At 38.4% G+C, this 20,900-nt stretch overlaps 2 protein-coding genes across 3 annotated transcripts; both read left to right on the top strand.

Moving 5' to 3' along the window:
- The first annotated feature begins 2,200 nt into the window (after window positions 1–2,200).
- Window positions 2,201–6,360, top strand: hsd3b1 (hydroxy-delta-5-steroid dehydrogenase, 3 beta- and steroid delta-isomerase 1). The gene is made up of 3 exons (XM_044216135.1): window positions 2,201–2,692; window positions 3,352–3,516; window positions 4,414–6,360. Exons 1-3 carry the CDS (start codon window positions 2,542–2,544, stop codon window positions 5,220–5,222), a joined length of 1,125 nt encoding a protein of 374 aa, XP_044072070.1. The 5' UTR covers window positions 2,201–2,541; the 3' UTR covers window positions 5,223–6,360.
- Window positions 6,361–7,515: 1,155 nt separating this feature from the next.
- Window positions 7,516–20,740, top strand: pla1a (phospholipase A1 member A). Of its 2 annotated transcripts, none has more exons than XM_044216131.1 (11): window positions 7,516–8,048; window positions 8,824–9,046; window positions 10,139–10,316; window positions 10,923–11,031; window positions 12,334–12,435; window positions 13,241–13,333; window positions 13,546–13,710; window positions 14,894–14,983; window positions 16,954–17,059; window positions 18,690–18,845; window positions 20,168–20,740. In XM_044216131.1, exons 1-11 carry the CDS (start codon window positions 7,982–7,984, stop codon window positions 20,256–20,258), a joined length of 1,380 nt encoding a protein of 459 aa, XP_044072066.1. In that variant the 5' UTR covers window positions 7,516–7,981; the 3' UTR covers window positions 20,259–20,740. The 2 variants fall into 2 exon arrangements, with proteins under 2 accessions (XP_044072066.1, XP_044072065.1); XM_044216130.1 differs by having other exon boundaries at window positions 13,528–13,710.
- The last annotated feature ends 160 nt before the right edge of the window (window positions 20,741–20,900 follow it).

Raw genomic sequence — 20,900 nt, 5'->3', positions numbered from 1 at the left:
TACAATAAGTTTTACTAAAAGTACAAATCAAGTATAACTATGACCTAATTTCCTTGTACTTATACTTAATTCAAATAAAGCAAATCATCTACATAGAAAAGAACTTCAAAAAAAGATATGGTTCAACATTAGGAGACTAAATGTTTAGGCTCCTGTTTAAAAACTGTGTAGGAAAAGCAAAGCCCAAATGTTATTCTGGATGTTTACGAAGATGATAATACTGGTTAGAGAGAGTTTCCACCACACAGCCATATGACCCAGTATACTATTTACTGAGCAAACCATGGCCAACTATAATTCATCACTGTGCGAGGGAAAACATATTTGGCTATCTGGCGGGCAGATGTCACCTTGAAATGTCGAATCTTGTTTTATTTGGCTGATCTAACCTTGTACCTTCCTGAGGAGTGGAAAGTATTTAGTTTAATTAATATACTGGAGTACAGATCTGATCTACTCATCTTTCCTTTTATAGGAACCCCGTAAAAACTATTCCTCTGAATTTCTAAACAAAGCAGTAAAAAGGGTCTGACCTTGAAAAGCAAATATCTCCTTTTGTCATCTGCTCTTGTATGGCACTTTGAAGACAACGGTTTAAGATATACAAGGTGTTACATAAAGCTGAGTTTTGTTCAAGGGAAAGAAAAACTCCACAGTGTGCAGGCTTAAACAATTAGAGACTCTGCTTCAAATGGAAGTGTTAAATAGCAGCCAACTGCAACAGACACAGTTTCAAAAACCTTTTCTGTAGCAACCTACAAGCAAACCTGCAAGTGTTTAAAAAATCTCAGGATATGTCACATGAAACTACACCTTACTGAGGAGATTGGTTCATCAGCAGTGGCGGAAGAAGCGCACAGATCCTTTACATAAGTACAAGTAGTAAAACCACAGTGTAAAAAAACTCAAGTAAAAATCCTGCATTCAAAATTGTACTTGAGTAAAAGTATTTTCAGCAAAACAGTACAGAGGTACTCGAGTATTTCCATTTTATGATAATTTATACATCTACTCCACTACATTTCAAAGGGAAATATTGTACCTTTTACTCCACTATATTTATCTCACAGCTACAGTTACTAGTTCAAGATTTTACACAAAAAACATAAAATATGCATTGTTATAAATTAAACTACCCAACAGCATACAGAGTTGTTAAAATTAGCTATACCTTGACAACATTAAAATGCTGCTTACAATGATCAATGAATCAGTTATATTCCAATAATATATATATGATAAAATGATAAATATAACTCTCTGAATTAAGCTGTTTTGCATGATTTGTACTTTTAATTTTACTTTTGATAGTTTAAATACATTTTGCTTCCACTACTTCTGTACTTTTACTTATGTAAGATTTTGAATGCAAGACTTTTACTTGTAATGGAGCTTTTTTTTTCACTGTGGTATTAAGTAAATGCTCTCAGTACTTCTTCCAAGGTGTCTTTAAAAAATGCATTAACCCTTCAGCTCCTATCATGTTTTGCTCTGTGTCACATGCTGAGTCTGCCCACCCCCTGTGCCAGAGTGGCATTCCCATTTAAAGGTCCAATATGTAACATTTGGAAGGATCTATTGGCAGAAATAAGAGTCGTGTTTTCATTATCAGAGTGAGTTTCTGGACTAGGATTATATACATGGTTACAGGAAACAACAAGCTAAAGAAAAGGTGTGGGCTGTGCTAAGCCAAATTCTCTGAGGAGGGAAAAGAGACATTAAAATTACCAGCACCCAAGATGTGTATTCTGTGTCAGCCCCAGCAGGAGAGCATCTGAAAGACCCAACTCACAAGTCTGTCTGAGGGGATTTGCATAGGCTCAAGACTGCTTCACAAAGTAGAAAAGGCTCTCCTCACAATACAACAAAGGGTTTTCACTCACAAAGGTCTGTTGATCGAGGCAAATTAATGTATCTCAACAGAGCTCACTGTCAGGTAAATGAAGATTTAATTGATGTAAAATAGTGTATCTAAACACAGAGCTCACTGTCATATAGACAGGATTTCATCAAAGAGAATACATGACGAAAAATAAAACTAAAACTGTTTACTTCTACAAAGGGGAGGGCGAGTGAGCAGTATTCATATGATTGCAGACTGTAATTTCACCACTAGATGTCACTAAATCCTACACATTGCTCCTTTAAATGAAAGATTGCATCTTTCAACAGCATCTGTCCTTGGCATATAAAACATTCCAGCTCCTGCTTTGTCTAGCTCCAGAAAGCATCACATTCCACCCTGAAGTAGCAGAGCCCATCCCTTTTTTCACACTGCCTTGGAGCAAATAATTCGTTTTTTCTAGTAAAGTTTCTGGGTTCACAAAAAGTGGAAGGGCTCAGGCTGGGAGGGCAGAAGGTGCTGTCGTTTTCCCACAGACAGAACTCGAAACATCCAAGAACACAAAAGTTTTATTCTTTGTTTTTTCCACTTTGAGGTTTTTCTTTTGAAGAAGCTCTTCAAGAGGTCCATTTTAAAAGAAGTTTGCAGGATTTAAAACTTTTTTTTTTGTCCTCATACCAAGTGAGAATTAAGCTGCGATGTCTCTGAGAGGTGATGTGTGTGTGGTGACGGGAGCCTGTGGATTCCTGGGAAAGAGGCTGGTGAGGCTGCTGCTAGAGGAAGAGAAAATGGCTGAGATTCGGCTGCTGGACAAACACGTACAGCCCCAACTTTTACAATCTCTGGAGGGTAAATTCTGTCCACCTACCAACTATTCATCTTTTTTTTTACTCTCTGCAGCACACATGAAATTTGTCAGATGAAATATGAAATACATTAAAAGCACAGGGAGAAGTATGTCTCCATTGATAGAATAAATCAGAATGTAGTAGTATTTACTCTATATGTTATGATGCTGTAGTAAAAACTAACAATACTGATATCATATGAACACTTTGCAATGCCACTAGTTTCATTTGTTTTATTTTTACTTAAAAAAATGAAGACCTAATTGAGTTTTAAAATATTTCTTTTACAAGAGTGTCCCAGCCAAATTAGGCAGCAATTACAGACTAATAACATAAAAGATATTGATTATTGGGGTTCCTATCTTATCATCACCTAAAATAATGGTCTTTGGTTTAAACACATTCAGAAACCACTGGGTTTATGTAATTGTTTAACAACCCATTAGATAAACTTTAAACACAGATGGATTCCACTCTAAGGCTGTTTAATATTATTGCTGACTACTTTACAGCTTTTCAAGTGACAGCAGCAATAACTCTATTTAAGGATAAAAGACAATAAAAGAAAATACTGTAGACATTGGTATTTTATATATCAAATAACCAAGCCTTAAATTGTGTTAATTGATTAGAGTTTATTCTTGATTTACTGTGTGTCAGACTGTAGAGGCGACACAAAGTTGAGTGTGTTCGAGGGGGACATCAGAGACAGTGATTTCCTGAGAAAAACCTGTCGAGGTGCATCAATCGTCTTCCACATCGCATCCATCATTGACGTTATTGATTCGGTGGAGTACAGTGAGCTATATGGGGTCAATGTCAAAGGTAAGCCAGTCATTTTAATCCACTGAAAGCTCTACTGGGAGACTTCACACTTACAGATTGGAATTTATTGAATTATTTTAATTTCTTGACTTAATTATCAAGAAATCATACATACTTACATACAGTTAATAAATATAGACGCAGATAAAGCAGAACTCTTTTGATTGCTTGCCCTTCACCTGACACTTCAACTCCATTCAGTGCTTTCACTTCAACTGACTTTCAGTGCTTACACTTCTACTTAGATTTAAAACTGCTTTCATGACTTACTTTAATTCACACAGCTGCTTTCAGCTGCTGTTGACACTTCAACTAACACTTCTACTGACATCAACTTTTTCCAGTGCTTACACTTCAAATGAAATATCAAACTTCTTTCATTGCTTACATTTCAGCTGACACTAACATTAACTACTTTCAGTGTTTACTCTTGAACTGACAGTAGCATCTGTTTGTGACACTTTAACTGACGTTTCAACTCTTTTCAGCGGTTACACTATGCTTATACTTCTTACACTTCAGTTCCTTTCATCAGTTTAACATGAATAGACTTCATAACTCTTTTCAGTGCTTCCATACTAACTTCCATTTCAACTGACACTTGAAATCAACACTTTCACAGTAACGACCACTTAGGTTTCAACTTCAGCCATTCCTGCTATAAAACAGTTTAAAAAGTTTAGCTGCAGCTTTTCTAGTTTTCTGCTGCAGTTTCTGGCCTGAATATTAAAATATCCCAATGCAAAGATGAAGAGTCTCAAATATGAGTTTGTCGTCTTTTTAATCTGATGACTTTCTTGTGGGTGTGACACCAGAAGAAAGGTTTGCCCTCCTCTGAGATAAGATGAACAGGGATTAAGATTTCTTTTTGCCAATGTGGACATTTTTGCTTTGCAGGAACGCAGCTGCTTCTGGAGGCATGTATTCAAGAGAACGTGGTGTCCTTCATCTACACCAGCACCATCGAGGTGATGGGACCAAACCCCAAGGGTGACCCCATAATCAACGGCAATGAGGACACAGTTTACGACTGTGCTCTGAAGTTTGCCTACAGCAAGACCAAAAGGGAGGCTGAGGAGAGAACCCTGCAGGCCCACAGCGAGGTGCTTCAAAATGGAGGCCGACTGGCCACCTGCGCCCTCAGACCTATGTACATCTATGGGGAGGGCTGCCGATTCCTGCTGGGCCATATGGGTGACGGTATACGAAACAAGGACGTTCTCTTTCGTATGTCTCTACCAGAGGCCCGAGTGAATCCTGTCTATGTGGGCAACGTGGCTGTGGCCCACCTCCAAGCAGCCCGCAGCCTCAAAGATCCACAAAAAAGAAATGCTATTGGAGGAAAGTTTTACTTCATTTCTGATGACACACCACCTGTGAGTTACTCAGACTTCAACCATGTCATGATGTCACCTCTGGGCTTCAACATTCAGGAGAAACTCCTGCTGCCGCTCCGCCTTCTCTATGTGGTCTGTTTCATATTGGAGATTCTGTGCATGATGCTCCGACCTTTCGTGCGCATCGTCCCGCCGATGAACCAGCAGCTCATCACCATGTTGAACACGCCGTTCAGCTTCTCGTATCAGAAGGCTAAGATGGATCTGGGATACACCCCCAGGTATACCTGGGAGGAAGCACGCAAACGCACCATTGAATGGCTCGCCTCACAATTGCCAAATGAGAGAGAAAGAATAAGAGCAAAATAATCAATGAAAAGTCCTTAGTCGTAGAAAAGGTTTCAGTCGTAGTCATCTGGACGCTGTTTTCAGAATCAAGACGTTTCGGCTCCCATCCGGAAGTCATTCTCAATTGTGAGTCATTAGTCATTAGTACTATTTTAAAACTGCAGTTTAAATGATTTTTCACTGTAAAAAAATACAATAAGTATGTTTATACATTATCGGTTTATGTCTGTTTGTGACCATGTGTTTTTATGCATGAATAACACCATTTTCCTACAGCGACAAACTAAAATTAAAAGTTTAGTGAAATTAAATGTGAAGCACATTAGAGGCATTTAAAAACATAGTGTTCATCACTGTAAATGTTTCTTTAAAAGCACCATTTGTGGACATTTTGTGTTGTTACAGCATCTTTCAACTTATTCTGATGTCTAGCATTGGTTTTTGTTTGTTTATCTGATATTACCACTAGGAGTCGCCATAGTCACATATTCCTACACATATGGGGTTTAACTGTAGATAAGCTGCATTCACTCTGTGTTTCTTCAGTATTTGTCTTTACAGATAATTACCTCGACCTCAGGAGAGACGATTAATGGTAGACATCACAGTAGGCAACATTAACTTAAACCTATGAGGAAGGGGAGGATAGGACTCACAAAACGCTAAAAGCTTAAAAATGCTTAACTTTGACATGAAAGTTTAATATCACCTGTTGTTCCTGTACTGTATGGCAATCTGCTATGTATTGTAGTGGCAATTTCTTCGGAATAAAGAAACACTCAAGGCAATCACTTGTCTTTCTGTAGGTTTACTTCAAGCGTCTGCAGACGGACTCACAGCAGCAAAAACATACATCAGTATAATCTGCTCTGAGTACAGAGGAAAAAGAGCATCAGTTATTTATCCAGTCTTCAGGGTCAGGCTCCTCAACCCGGGGAGAAGAGTATCCCCGAAGTCTGGACATAACAGTCACTAGGATGCTTTGTAGTTCCATATCATCACTATCAATTAACTGTTCTCATCACGCTGTCCAAACAATCATACACAGATCAAGTATTGACGCCAAACAATTACGTATAGCATCTGCATGTTATTATATCAGAGAGTTTGTATGTTCTTGCCATTACAGTATACTATTAAAGTTTATGGTTGAAAAGTCTCCTTACTCATACATTTTCATTAATAATTGGTTTATATATTTATTTACTGTGCGCTCATCAACTTTAACTTCATTGTTCCCAAAGGACACTTTGCCTTGCATCATTTATCTTTGAAGTTTGAAGCAAGCAGACTTTTGGAATGGTAAGCTTTCAGTATAGCTAGTAGAGAGTCAAAGTTACCATTAAAGGTGAGGTACGTGATTCTAAACCAATACATGTCCTTTTGTCAAATTCAGCAAACATTGCCTCGTGGTCCACTGGCTGTCCGTTCAGTGTGCGCACTGAAAAAACTTTGTTTGTACACAGCCCTGGCTCTGTAAATGGGAAATAAACAAAGTGGCTCAGACCGGGCCACACAACACTATTCCTGCTATGATTTGTGCGTCAGGTAATGATAAATGACTTGCTTGTGGACATTCAGCTTACTTTCTAGTTTGCCAAGATATGTTGTTGTGGTGATGTTAGCTACAGTAGCACGAGAGTTGTGAGCATCGCTGTCTGGAGCTGCTGTGCTGGCTCTGGGAAACCATCTCATCCTCTCTGGCTGTTAGCTTCGCAGCAGCAACTGTAGAGACAGTTTGCTAACCCACAACCTAGCTAACGTTTCATTACTTGCTGTGTCGTCATTCGTTCTATATCATGGTATTTGTCATGATATTGGATTTCTCCAGAATCACATGTTAACCACCTTTAATGGTCAAAATATATTTATTTTAGAGTTCTTTAATATAATGCGATTAACACAAAACTGCCAAGTGCAAAAACTACCCTTGACCCATTTCCTTGGAAAGGATTACATTTTTTTGTATGATAGAGGCAAGATCACATTCATAGCTAACAACCATTTGAAGATCCACAATGATCATTAAGTAAGAAAACCACAAACAGTGAACTGATTTAAGTGGTTAAAACCATGGAGTATTTTTCAGCATATTTACAAAGAGCATTGATTACGTAAAAGAGCATTTATAGCGGAACAATGAATCAGTTAATGACTGATTTTTCTCAGACACAACAGGGTGACCCTTCCTCACTTTTTGTGACACTCTTTGCTCTCTCTCAATTACACACACACACAGATTCATGCGCAGCCACACACAAGCCAGTGGGCAGCCAGGCCAGAGTCCAGCATTTTAAACAAACAGCCATTGAACACCAGTGAGGTCATGGATTCACTGCCAGGCAAAGAGCTTCAACCACTTGTCAGCCCAGTACAAGTCCTGTATGGGGAAAAAAATAAAGAATCACCCACTGACAAATGCGATGACTGAATGAAAGGACAGGGGAAAGTTTGCTGTGGATCCATTCAAGCTTGAAGTGGAGCTTTACAAGAAAAGAAACGTAGCGAACTCTGCTAGGATCATTGGAAACATTTCTTTGTGGAATCTTTTGGACTGTTTAATATGGGTTCCTGCCATGCGTCACTGCCTACTGTTTCCCAGTTAAAGGCTGTGTAGTCGGTCCAGAGTTACAGCACTGCACAGAGCTGGGATTTTCCCAAACCAAAAGCTGATCTCCATCCACCAATCTGGGGCTTATCAGAGCAGCTGAGCACCGTTAAGCACTAACTAAAGCTCCCAGGCAGCTACTCTCCCCATTCACCTCTCTGTTGCTGCAGAAATGCCTTGGGAACACAAAATGATCTTCCTCTGTGTTTTGACTGTCTACATCACATCACTGGTGGTGGGTAAGTGGCATGTGAAAGAGATTTTTTCTTCTGCATCACTTTGATTGGTATTTTTCATGCAATAGTTCCAAACATAACTGTAAAGATGCTTAAGTGAAAGAGATGAAAAAGGGATTGAACTTTGTTATGAACTTGTGTAAAACTCCTTTCAGTACACAATAATACTGTGATTACTAAGTACTTACTGTAAAACTGAACTGTGAAACAATTCAGTTTTTAAAAGAATTCAATTCACAAATGAAGAATAATAAATTTGAACATCTGACATGATTTTTGACTGCACAGTTGGACATTAAGTGGAGTACTTTATGTGCCTTTTATTGGCCATTTTTATTGAATACAGAGTTTAACATTGAATAATAAATACACTGAAATCAGGACCTTCTAATCTAAAAACAATGATACAATGAGTGTTTGTTTGTTTTGTACGAATGAATATCAGTATCACAAATGAGAATATACTTGACAGTCTCCTAAAAAACATAATTTGACCATAATGTGTCAGTCACCCAACTGATTATATTTCATTTAACATGTATATTTAAATGTAGTGTTGTATATTATTAGAGACAGGAGGAAGATATTGCAGATTATCCCCTTACTCTAACATTTTGTTGTGCCATCATCTGGTGTCAGATACACCATATATCAGCTGTTATTTCATGTTTTATTGTCTGAATTCAACATGTGTGAGTTTGCTGTTGTGTGATGCATGAGACCAACACTCAAAATTCAGGCCCAGTGAATATGACATTATGTCCTTCTGGTCGACCAGGTGTAGATGAAAGGCAGGAGGATGAGGAGTGTGCCGACCTCAACAACACCACCTGGCTGGAGTACCGGCAGCAGAGAGTCAAGCTGCAGGTTCAGTACCTGCTGCTGACAAGGAGAAACGTGGACTGTGCACAAACGTTCAACCAGGAGTCTCTCACTACCGCACAGCAGCCCTCCTACTTCAACATCTCCCGCCCAACCAAGGTCATCATCCACGGGTACAGGTGAGGAGAGGACCCTTAAAGGCTCTGAAAACCTTGAGTGTTAAACTCTTAATGAATCTAGATTTGAAACCAAGTTTTCAGGGCCTTTAAAACCCAAGCCCTAAACCTAAACTCACAAAAACAAGGTTGTGAGTCATTTTTGGGAAAGTCCCCACAAAGTAAAAGCACTGTTCTTATAATTACAGCTTTAGCTGTGGCTTTAAAGGAATGACAGATACAGTTAATCTAGAACAAAAAAGGAAAATCTTGAGTAACTTCAGGCAATCTTGGGTTGTATATAGATGATGGGATCGGGGATAATGTCTTAATAACTTACAGATGAGACAATATACAGTACGTGTTCACATTACGTTCAGCCACATAAGTCAAGATGTGATCTCTAAGTATGTCCACCATCAAGTATGCAATAAAGATCTATCTTTTTTTTTTTAACAACAAAGGGTGCAGACATGTAATCAGATATCCATTACTTGTTGTTTTTTGTTTGTTTGTTTTAATTTCACTCTCAGATCCTTTTGCTTTCTTTGACATAAGCGATGTGCAGTGTATTATTTGTTCTCCTTGCAATCTAGGGGTCATGGTTTAAACATTTAAAGACTTTTTTTTTTCAATTGCATTTTGGGGTTTGTTTTTTTCATTTTTCATTTCACTGGCATTAATTCACACAAAGTATAAAGGATAAATTCAAGAAATAGGCCATGCTTCAGTCTCACACAATGGTCAAACTAATAACGAAAGTGAAGTCTAGGAGAAACACTAGAAACTAACTGAAGGTGAACAGTGTGCATCTCCATCCCCCTCTCAGGTGCAGGACAAAAACAGCATACACTAGAAAATATTCATTTATCTTTTTTTTGTTTTGTTTGTTTATTCAACAACTGCACATGCACAGCTCCTTCATGGGCATCTTGAGGCTTCCCCTAGAAGCTAAGACAATTTAGATTTGGGGGTCACCAGCTTTGCTTTGTTTTTTGTTTTGGTTTTTTTAGACATAATTGATTGTGAATGTTGTCCTACATCCTCCCACCTATCACTCCTCGCTTTCATCCCTTGCTTCTCTCCACCATCCCTGATCCGACTCTACCCCCGCAGGGCTCTGGGCAGTAAGCCGTCATGGGTGAAGGAGCTGGCCCTGGCCCTGCTCAGGGTGCAGGATGTGAACGTGCTGGTGGTGGACTGGGTCTACAGCGCCTCCTTCGCATACAACCTGGTGGTGGAGAATTACAAGGAGGTGGCTGTGCAGATCTCTGTCATCATCAACCAGCTGCAGGTGAGAAAAACACTAGAGAATAAATTACCTTATTTTCTTTTTGGGTGATTTAATTTGATTTTGAAACACTGCTTCCATTTCTATTGTTGATACTAGTGGTACATAATATTTGAATATAGCTAATTAAAGTCCATTTTATATAGTTAATTTTTTATCTAAACAAGTATTCTTATTTAAGATCAGGATCTTCTTTTCAAGAGACCTGTGAACAAACACAAAATCACAAACCAACACAATTCGAACACACAACTGACATACACAATTAGTTTAGCAATACAGCCAAAATATATCTGTGTAAAAATCAAGTTTGTTTTTTTTATTATTATTTAAGTTGAAGTTGTGTTTAAAAGATTCCCAAAATAAATTTGTTTCTTCAAATTTTGACTATTTCAATAATGGAAACCTGGAGTAATGGAGTCCTGTTGGACCTCTGGAGCCGTAGGAAAAGTATAATCAAGATACTATGTGTATTCTACTTTGTGCACTGCACTTGACAGATTCTTATGTACTCTAATAAAACAAAGACACAGCTTAGCACACAGTTAACTCATAGTTTCCACAGGTGAAGGTAAAAATGACTACGGTTTCGACTGTCTTGTCCAACAGAAACATGGATGCAAACTAGAGTCCTTCCACTTCATCGGGGTCAGTCTTGGGGCGCATGTCGCTGGTTTCGTGGGGACTCTGTTTGAGGGGAAGATAGGAAGAATCACAGGTGAGTCCGGATCACGTCCATGTAACATGGAGTATTGATCATTTCTCCACAGCTCAGGAGTCTCGCAGAGCCCGAATGTGTTTCACTGTGACCTTGGAAGATCAGCAGGGCTCTTCAAAGGACAACGGCACTTTGATAAGAACCCGTTTGAGGCTGTAGGGAGATGCACAGTGACCTCGTCCCCAGAACACACCACCCAACACAATACCCCACTGTTCAATTGTTTATCGGGTCTTTTTGTCTGAGTGGTGATGTGGGTGTGAGTTTGAATGTAAGTGCAATTCAGAGGAGCCACAGCTGCCGGCTGGAATTTTGTCATAACAAGAATACATTTTGGAAAATTATCAAATATATTGTTTCAGAGTAATCAAAAACAATCATTAAACCGTCACTTGAACACCTGTCTCACTTCAGTCACAACAACCTAAAATGGCAACGTACTGAGAAAAATGATTCCTGTTTTGTTGGCCGTAGATTTCACTAATAACCATGAAGTGTTTTTAACAACCAGAAAATTCAGGAACTACAAAACATCCTTGAGAGCATTTCTGTTTGCTTTCCCTTTTCATCAAATTAAGAGGGAATGACAGGAAAAGAGAGTTTGAGTTAAGACATCAGTTCAGCAAGACTTCTACATAAAAAAAATATATCAACAATGAGGTGTTTGTTGTTGTTTTTTATTTAGTACTACTTGAATGTGATTTTTGCTCTTGGATTCCTTTGGTTTCTGACTAAGTCCAAAGGAATCTATGTAAAGAATCAGTGCAAATCCATATATATATATATATTTATATGATTTATTATTTTACTTACTTACTTTTCTGTTCCTGTAGCCATGCATCTCAACTGTTGCTAATTTCTAAAAACAGCAGCTCGTTCATGCTCACAAAGCGATGTTCAATCCTGTAGATACCTCACCCCAGTGGTTTTTGCTCGTCAACAGCAGCCGCAGAGACTTTATTTAGGGCTCAACCTATGACCAAGAAACCCAAATCAAAAACCAAGTTCCCATGGGAAAAACTTTGCCTTTGTATTAAAACATAAACTCATTGAACTACAACAAACCACTGTCTGCTTAAAGGCCACAATTCAAGTTTCAGTGGAGTTTTTCAAAATGGAAATATAAAGTATGCTTCACAAAAGATTCTCAACTGCCATTCAACACTTTCATTGTCAGAGTACTGAAGGAAAATAATCCTCTTGCATTATTAGCTTCCAATTATGTGAATTCCATGCCATCCTTTTATTCCCAAAGATCAGTTTTATCTTTCAAACTGAGTTTTCCTTGTCCTTGTCATCCAGCCCTCGACCCTGCGGGACCCATGTTTAAAGGCGCTGACTCCTCTGACCGGCTGGACCCCTCTGACGCTCTGTTTGTTGATGCCATCCACACAGACACTGACTGTGAGACAACTTTAACTTACCATAAAGCCTTAAAATGATGCTGATTCTTTCCATTTCCACCAAATACTAGAGGCTGAGGAAACATAATGTCTACTGTTGTTTACAATAGAAGCCTTGGGAAGCAGATTTGCCTCTGTGTACGAAAGGTCAACAGTTAGTATGAGCAACTGAATATGTGTTGCAACATGAGAAATATATAAACTGAAGTGGGACGGTAATGTCACACTTTACTAAAAAACAAAGTGGGCATTTTCTTCTGAAAGGGTTTACAGGTAGTCATGTTTTAGTAGAGCTAAATACAGAAATTAAGCTAATTGCCTAGTGAGACTATGTAACTTCTGAAAGAAGGAATAACACAAACTTCCTCTTTTTAAAATGAAAAGCTGAATTCATAAGCGATAAAACGCACACTTACTCAGATACATTGAGTGGATTTGCTGTTACAGTCAAACTTGGTCTGGTATGACCGTTAGTTCATGCACCATATAGTCTTGCTTGAATCAGTCCATGTTTTCACCAACCAATCGTATGCACATATTCTGAAGACAGTGTACCAATGTAGTGACATATTGTGTTTTGGGGGGTAGTGTGGTTGGAGTGGAGGCATGGTGGATTAACATACAATGCTAAAAACAAAATTATTAGTTTGTAGACCTATACTTGACAATCCAAATTATTTAAATTCTTCTTAGGGTGAAATTTCCTTTTCAACATTGGGTTTGTGTTTACAGTGAAGAATAAAAAGCACCACTGCAGCGGGAAAATGTTGACAGTATTGAGGTAATGAGGTTTTCTACTGCATCAGATTTTGGCATTTCCATCCCTGTCGGTCATGTGGACTTCTTTCTGAACGGAGGAAAGGACCAGACTGGATGTTCCCGCTCCAGGTTTGCTTCAAGTAGGTTCAGCACTCACTAAAACCTAAAAAGATGGGGCCTAACAGCAAGAGAGCAGCTGCATTTGTTGCTTTTAAATTGCTGGCTGTTGTGTCCTCTAAAGTATAGCTCAGGCTAAAGATTTTTAAATGACTATAATTTTGAAAATGACGATCTCCAGACATCTGGCTCTCTTAGTGTTTCTGTGTATTGTCAGTTCTGGTCTACTTTCCAGTGTATGGCTATGTGATATGCGACCACATGAGGGCGCTGCATGTCTACATGAGCGCGCTGAACGGCTCATGCCCTTTAATGGGGATCCCATGCTTCAGCTATGAGGACTTCCTGAAGGGACGCTGTGTGGACTGTGGCGTCTTCAGGGGGACATGTCCAACTATAGGTAACAATACACCTGCAACTCATGTGCTATGTGTCAATGAACAGCTGTTATTTTCTGCATTATGTATTAATGCCTTTAAACATGGAAAGCTTGAATATTTGTGTCAGTAGACACAAGTGTTTGCATGTCATGTGTCCTTTTGTGTCCAATAAAATGCTCGTCCTACTGCTAAACTTCTAAAGTTACAAGTGACTACCAGTACTGCTGCTGCAGTGTTACTACATATCTTCGATGGTGGTAAGTACATTTACTCAAGTACTGTATTTAAGTACAAATTTGAGGTACTTGTACTATACTTGAGTAACTTCTTTTCATGCCACGTTCTACTCCACTAGAATTCAGAGGGAAATATTGTACTTTTTCCTTCACTGCATTTATCTGACAACTTTAGTTACTAGTTATTTTATACATTAAGATTTCTGCAGACAAAATATACAAAGAGCTTATACAATCTGATGTTTTGTTATAAATGAAACTATCCAACAGTTTATACAAGTACAGCTGAAACGATTAGTCAATTAATGTATCAAAACTAAATTTTTATAAACAGTGTGGAACTGCTTTTAAGCGATCTAAATGAATAATTTCCTACATTTTCTGACCACAAATATCACTCTGAGTAGCAGTAGTGGCTGTAATGTCAGTATTACAGACAATAGTAGTTGTAGTAGTAGTTAGCTAATGACAAACCCATTTTCAATTTTGCCGGAGGAGGCAATGGTTTCCATTAAAGGTGTCTCATTGATTATCACTGAGAACCAGAGCAATCAGTTTTAATATTACCTTGTAGCAAATTGCTGCACTGAATCAGCAAAATATGTACGAATTCGAACAACTCAAATGAAAGTGACAGAAACAAGAAAAGTACAGTGATAATAATGGATGTTTCCATTTTGACAGGGAGGGACAGACAGGATGAGTAAGAACATAAGGTTGGCAGCTTGTTTCGTTCTGTTAGGTCTCAGTATCACCAGTCGATATGGCATCAGGCTGCACTCATGCAGCAGCTCTCATCATGCGACAGCTTTTGGCAGCTTCTTATCATTTCAACCCCTGATACGCCAACACATGCTGATACAGTGACACAGTTAATGTACATGGAGCCCTTTTGATTTGTGACGTATGTACAATAGGCCTACCTCACTCACTCTGTGTGTGTGTGTGTGTGTGTGTGTGTTTTCAGGTTTAACAGAAAACGATGGGATAGCCATATCTCCAATTCCCAAAGAGCAGAAGCTATTCCTCCTCACTACGTCTTCACCACCTTTTTGCAGTGAGTGTTGGTGTGTGTTTGTGTGTGTGTGTGTGTGTGTGTGTGTGTGTGTTACAGCAAAGGTGAAAGTAATCTTTGGTTCTCTCAATGCCAAGATTGAGGCTGATGGGGAATGTCATTTGCAGGTATTTGATCGTAAACCGAAGTATTGGACAAAGTAAAATTTTGGTGGCACTAAGTCAGTGGATCAAGTCCTTAGGATTCATCCTCTGGGGACCATGAATGTACGAACCAAATTTTATGCCAATCCATCCAATATTTGTTGAGATATTTCACTCTGAATCAAAGTGGTGGACCAATCAACCCCCTAAAAATATCATATAAACCAGACTCAGTTGCTTCACACTAATATTTAATAGCCTGCTGCCATCTTCTCTCCACTTAAAGTCCAACTGAAATAAAATAAAAAACATTTTTGGCTGCTACAGCATACATATCTGCTTTGTAAATCACGTGTTCTGTATTCTCATTTGAGAAAAAAATCAGAAACCAAAAGGGAGAAATTAATATTTTATATTTGTTGGTTTCATGATGGCGCCCCCTAGTTTTGCATTAATTCGATGGACCTCCGTTAGGTATCCATCTACGTAGATGGAGACTATTTTGATACAGCCGATCAAATCTTGCATAAAGCAGCAACGTTACACTGAGCCAGACAGCAGCCTGCTACACAACACAAGAGCCACAGACTCACACAACAACCCACATTAGTGTTGAGGAAACTGCAGATCAGTCTATGTCTAGGTGAGATTAGATCACAAATACCAGCCAACACAGCTCATCTAGTACTTTTCTGCTGATCACGCAGTGTGCACACAGTTTCTTTGTTCTACAGGGTGCAGGCTGACCAAACATTCACCAGGGAAAATTGCACTGCTAATGTCGGTTTGCAGGCTAGATAGCTAACTAGCTGCTCAGCTGCAGCTCATTAAACAGCATGTAAACATACCTGTAAATGTCACTACAGTGTGGTTAGATGCTGGTGTGATCCTTACTCTTCAAACAACATGCTATCTGCCCATGATACAGCGTAAGTTTGTTTATTTTGGGCTCTCCTTCCCTACGGTGTAACACCGGCACTCTGGCAGCCTGCCAGCTGCTGTCAATCAAACACAAACACAGACACAATACGCCCCTCCAGAATCATTTCTGATATTTCCCCAAAAACTTTTTTTTTCTTCCTTTTTTAATAATAAAATTACATTAAAAAAAACACTGACATTATGTTTGACTACAAAAAGGGATGACTAAATGTAATGTCAGTTGGACTTTAAATGCAAAAAGTTCCCAAAACTAGTCTCTAAAGTCATATTGGTCGTATCTGTAGGATCATTTATTAATAGCATTGGCAAGGTCAATGTGTCTGACCTGAAGTTCTGCATCGCAACGTTGGTGCTATTCCTACTTTGCTGTAGACCCACCGTAGTTCTCGTGCTGGTCCAAGCAGAGCCAACATTCCTTGCAATCAATTTCCTTTCTTTTTTCAATTTACCCTGAAGTTTGTCCATCAGGATCTCAAGTTTTACTTTCCTCTCTTTCCTCTCAGAAGCTCCTCCCTGGATGGCAGGGACAAGACTTTACTGCCTTCGTCATGAAGGCAAAGCTTATTAATGGGGTAGACTCAGACTGTAATTATTTTAGTGGTAATATTCATATTCCCACAGAAACTTTCTACATCAGGCTCATCAGGGCCTGCGCAGCCCTAAACTTAAACTGCTAATCAGTAAACTACAATTTATGTGGAGAAATGTTTTGTTCATGTTTAATAGTTAAATAATTCAAACACACTGATTTTTGCATTCTCTAAAATGTTGGTATTTTGTCAGTTGATGTTTCAAGAGAGCTAATTACTTTGTTAATGTTTCATATTACCCTACTTTCATGCCAACAATCAAGAGTTTTTATATATGTCGTAGGTAGATGCAGGTAATTACTAAATACATGTTTCCCACTATGTTGTTGTTCCTCAGCTCATCACATCCTGCTGGAGCTGGAGGTTTCTCCCCTGGATAAGAGTGCTGAGGTGGCGGTGACACTGAGGACTGAAAACCTGGGGACAGAGCAGAGGCTCAGTCTGTAGGTACCACATCTTTGTAACGTATCAATTTTATACAAATTTCACTTTTCCAGAAGTGTACAGCTCAGGATAATAAAAAGGTTCTCTGTGATCGAGTTGTTGTTACAGTATGAAAACATGCCACATTGCATATTGTCAAAGCAACTGCTTTAGTACATTTCATTTTCTAATTTCAATCAAAATTTTACAGCTGAAACAATTCATCAAATAAATCGGCAGAAAATTATCTGCAACCTTTTTTAAAAATCAGTTAATTGTTGAAGTCATATTTCAAACAAATGTCAAACACTCCTTGGCTATAGCTTACGTGATAGTAAACTGAATCTGAGCGTTTTTTCGACGGTTGGTCAAACAAAATAACAATGTGAGGCATTTGTCACCATTTTCTGACATTTTATAGACCCAATTGATTTAATCAAGAAATTAATTGGCTGATAAATCGATAATGAAAATAATCGTTAGTTGCAGCCCTCCAAAATGTGTCCTCTGGCACCAAATCTGATTTCAAAAATGTCTACATGAACCGTCTTTGATCATACAGACACTTGCCAGTTAATCAGGTCCAGGTAGCTAAAACTAATACAGTCTGACACAACAGTCCTGCAAGAGATCCTTCCGTCATGAAGGTTATTATTTTCAGTTTTTGTTGAAACTGTTTAAAGAGCGGTTGATTCAACTGTATGATCATTTTGGAGGATGTAGAATTGTATTGCATTATACTGACAGGTGGTTCTATTATTTTGTCCACATCATCAATGAAGATAGGTTAAATACCAGAAACACCTCACAAGATGAGTGTTGTTGCTAACTGTCTATGATGTTTATGAATATGAGAAAATGATAAATGACTTCTTGTTCTTTATATTGAAATCATGGAAATCAACACTCAGAAATGTGACGTGTAAAATTGTTTAGCAAACAAGTCCAACTAAAGATTTACTTAGTCCACAATCCTTATTACATATTATTACAAATACTTACAACAAAATGTAGACTCTGACATCAAAGCAGAAGTAGAGAAAAATTCAGTGTGACAGCATTCTTACAGACTCCCTTTGTTCAGCACTGGTTGACAGACTCCAGTTTTGTTTTTTTTTCTCAGAAAAGCTGAGCAGGCAGCTTCTATTTTGAGAGGACAGGTACTGTATGTGTCACCTTAAAGGCCTGGCCAGGTGCAGGATACAGTGGCAGAAATGTTGAGAGGAAACGTGCCTCTGCACAGGTTCACTTGAGTTCAAGAGGACTCTTTTTTTTTTTTTTGTACTTTATTGCAAGATTGAATAAGTTAGTTGCTTACCTTGTATGGATACTTACATTCTTGCAATAATAGGTTTATATGTTTGTATTAAAATAAGAAGTGTAACAAAAAAACAAAACTAAGTTGGGGAGAACTTTGAGTTTATGTTCCACCTTATTGATTTAAAAAAAGGGAAAACAGCGGGAGATGTAGCAGTCTCTGTAGTTCTATTAAATCTCAGTAATAAATACAGAAGGCAATAACTGTCCTCTGTGATGAATGTTGATTATCTGAAAGTGTGTGTCTTGTGTGGTTATGACAGCATTATTTACATGCACTGTGTGTGTGTGTGTGTGTGTGTGTGTGTGTGTGTGTGTGTGTGTGTATTGCAGTCAGACGGCTACAACAGTGTACAGGACAATGTTGGCTCACCCTGTGGCTCTGTGTGAGATCGACTCCATTGAGCTGAAGAACACCGGAGCTCGCTTCTATAGACAGGGAGACATCCACATCAAGTCTGTCTGTCTCTCTGACGTCCCCTCTCTCAGGTACAGTACCTACAGTATAGGACTATCTGAACATGACACACACACACACCCGCGCTGTTCTGTTCAAGCTCCCACACCACCTCCTGGTAGATTTTATTCTTCTGTATATTGTTAATCATTTTACAGGTTTGGGAAACCAAACAGCTTACAGGCCTGTTTGTGTTGAGCCACGTAAGGAGATGAAATAGCCTATACAAGGAGTAGATTCTTGTCTGCAGCGCTGACTGAAATACAGGTGCAATGGAAGGGATGCTCCACAAAAAAAGTGTGTTTTGCATATCAAACACTCATCACCTGTAGGGCTGAAAGGTGGCATTCAAAAGTTTGTCATTTGCTCCTTCATGAAGCACGGCAGGATTCACAACAGTTATCAGTGGATATCACTAATGTTGTAGCAGGTGGGGCTCATTTCAACTACTATATATACTGCTGGGTAGCTTAATCCATAATTATACATCATAATTTATTAGTTGATTTTAGATTTTGTATTAATGATCTGAATCTGATTAAAGTAGTTAGTAACTAATATTGTCAAATAAATGCTGTGGAGTAAAAAGTACAATATTTGCTTTGTAGAAGTATAAAGTAGCATAAAATATTCAAGTAAAGTACAAGTTCCTCAAAATTGTACTTAAGTACAGTACTTGAGTAAATGTACTTAGAAGCTGTGTATTTCCATATCTTGGCCAATGGTAAAATGCAACTGATTGTCGCTTGTGCAGTTAGCTATTACATTACTTGGTCATGATTGACAAACTGAAACAAAAATAGTTGCAAGAATTATAAACTGCTAATTATGTTAGCAACAAACAGAAGATAAATCAGCCGACATTATAGGTACTATTGCAATATTAGCTTATCGCAAATATATTGTACAGGTGATGTATATGTCAGCCAGTAAGTAATGAGAAATGGCAGTACAGAAATGCCAGGAAGTGAGAGGAGAAAGCTCCCCGGCCAGACACGAACCAAATATGGCATAAAATATTTCCTACTATATTTGTTTTACATTTAGTTGTCACACCGATCTACTGAAATGTCTGATGAATAACAGGGAAAACAATGAAAATCAGGGCATCCCGGTAGCCTAGTGGATAAAATGCATACCACATGATCGCGACGTCCCATGTCCCGTGCATGTCATCCTCTCTCTTCCCCCCTGTTTCCTGCCTATGGACGTAGAAGCTCCACCTGAACCACATTAGTCCAGTAACCATGTTTTTCTAAGGCTGTCTTACCTGTTATTCAAGATTTTTTTTTTTTCACTTTTAAGAAAAAGTTCAACATTTAAATTACATTTTTAAGTGTGTTTTTTGTTTCAGGCGAGAGGAGCCGCTGTGTGTGAACAACATCGATGTCAGACGAGGAGCTCCGTGGTCACATGACTTTGTGCAGGTGTGTGGCCTCATCTAAAGAGAGAGATCTACTCAAAATACACTGGGGGGGATAAACCCACCCAGTGCGTCTACAATGAAGTCACCCACCAACATGTACCAATATGAAGCCAGTTTCATATTTTCACCAACTTGTTTAATGTTCAGATTAAATGATCAGAGTTAAATCTCAGTGGGCGGAGCCAAAGAACCATATTTTATTCTGGAGAGTAAGCTAATATTATACAGACTATCACTCTACTACTAAGTGACAAAATTCAGTCCGGTCGTACTTTATTATTTGGCTAATCTACTGATCTTCCAACATCATGACTGGATCTATAGTACATTTATATTTCATTTTTACATCTGAGAAGTGTTTGTAGAAATGAAATCTCTTTTTATAATCTGGTGTTAGGATGTTCCAGGTGTGTATTCTGAAATGTAGTTTTAGTGTTACTGAATGCTGCTGAATTCAGTTTGTCTTTTAAAGCCAAGCAATAAACTTATATGTATGCTTTGCTTTTCTCTATTGATAATTACATTTGTGTGTTAGATACAGGAATAAAATCTTCACTTAGCATAATTGCATCAAAACTGCTGCTCATCTAAAACAAATAGAAAAAAATAAACAGGGAAAACTGGCATTGGAAGAATCTTTTGAATATTATTCTGTAGTAAA

This window comes from Siniperca chuatsi, linkage group LG12 (assembly GCF_020085105.1).
Source record: "Siniperca chuatsi isolate FFG_IHB_CAS linkage group LG12, ASM2008510v1, whole genome shotgun sequence".
Taxonomy (NCBI): Eukaryota; Metazoa; Chordata; class Actinopteri; order Centrarchiformes; family Sinipercidae; genus Siniperca; species Siniperca chuatsi.
The sequence above is the reverse complement of the archived record's forward strand: the minus strand, read 5'-3'. Positions and strand labels throughout refer to the sequence as shown.

What these genes read in the sequence shown, in the direction of transcription:
- hsd3b1 (XM_044216135.1), top strand. Translation starts at nt 2,542, where the DNA reads ATGTCTCTGAGAGGTGATGTGTGTGTGGTGACGGGAGCCTGTGGATTC. An exon ending in ACTTTTACAATCTCTGGAGG is followed by an intron (nt 2,693 to 3,351) that starts GTAAATTCTGTC and finishes ACTGTGTGTCAG; the next exon opens with ACTGTAGAGGCGACACAAAG. An exon ending in ATATGGGGTCAATGTCAAAG is followed by an intron (nt 3,517 to 4,413) that starts GTAAGCCAGTCA and finishes TTTGCTTTGCAG; the next exon opens with GAACGCAGCTGCTTCTGGAG.
- pla1a (XM_044216130.1), top strand. Translation starts at nt 7,982, where the DNA reads ATGCCTTGGGAACACAAAATGATCTTCCTCTGTGTTTTGACTGTCTAC. An exon ending in CATCACATCACTGGTGGTGG is followed by an intron (nt 8,049 to 8,823) that starts GTAAGTGGCATG and finishes CTGGTCGACCAG; the next exon opens with GTGTAGATGAAAGGCAGGAG. An exon ending in ACAGAGCAGAGGCTCAGTCT is followed by an intron (nt 17,060 to 18,689) that starts GTAGGTACCACA and finishes TGTGTATTGCAG; the next exon opens with TCAGACGGCTACAACAGTGT.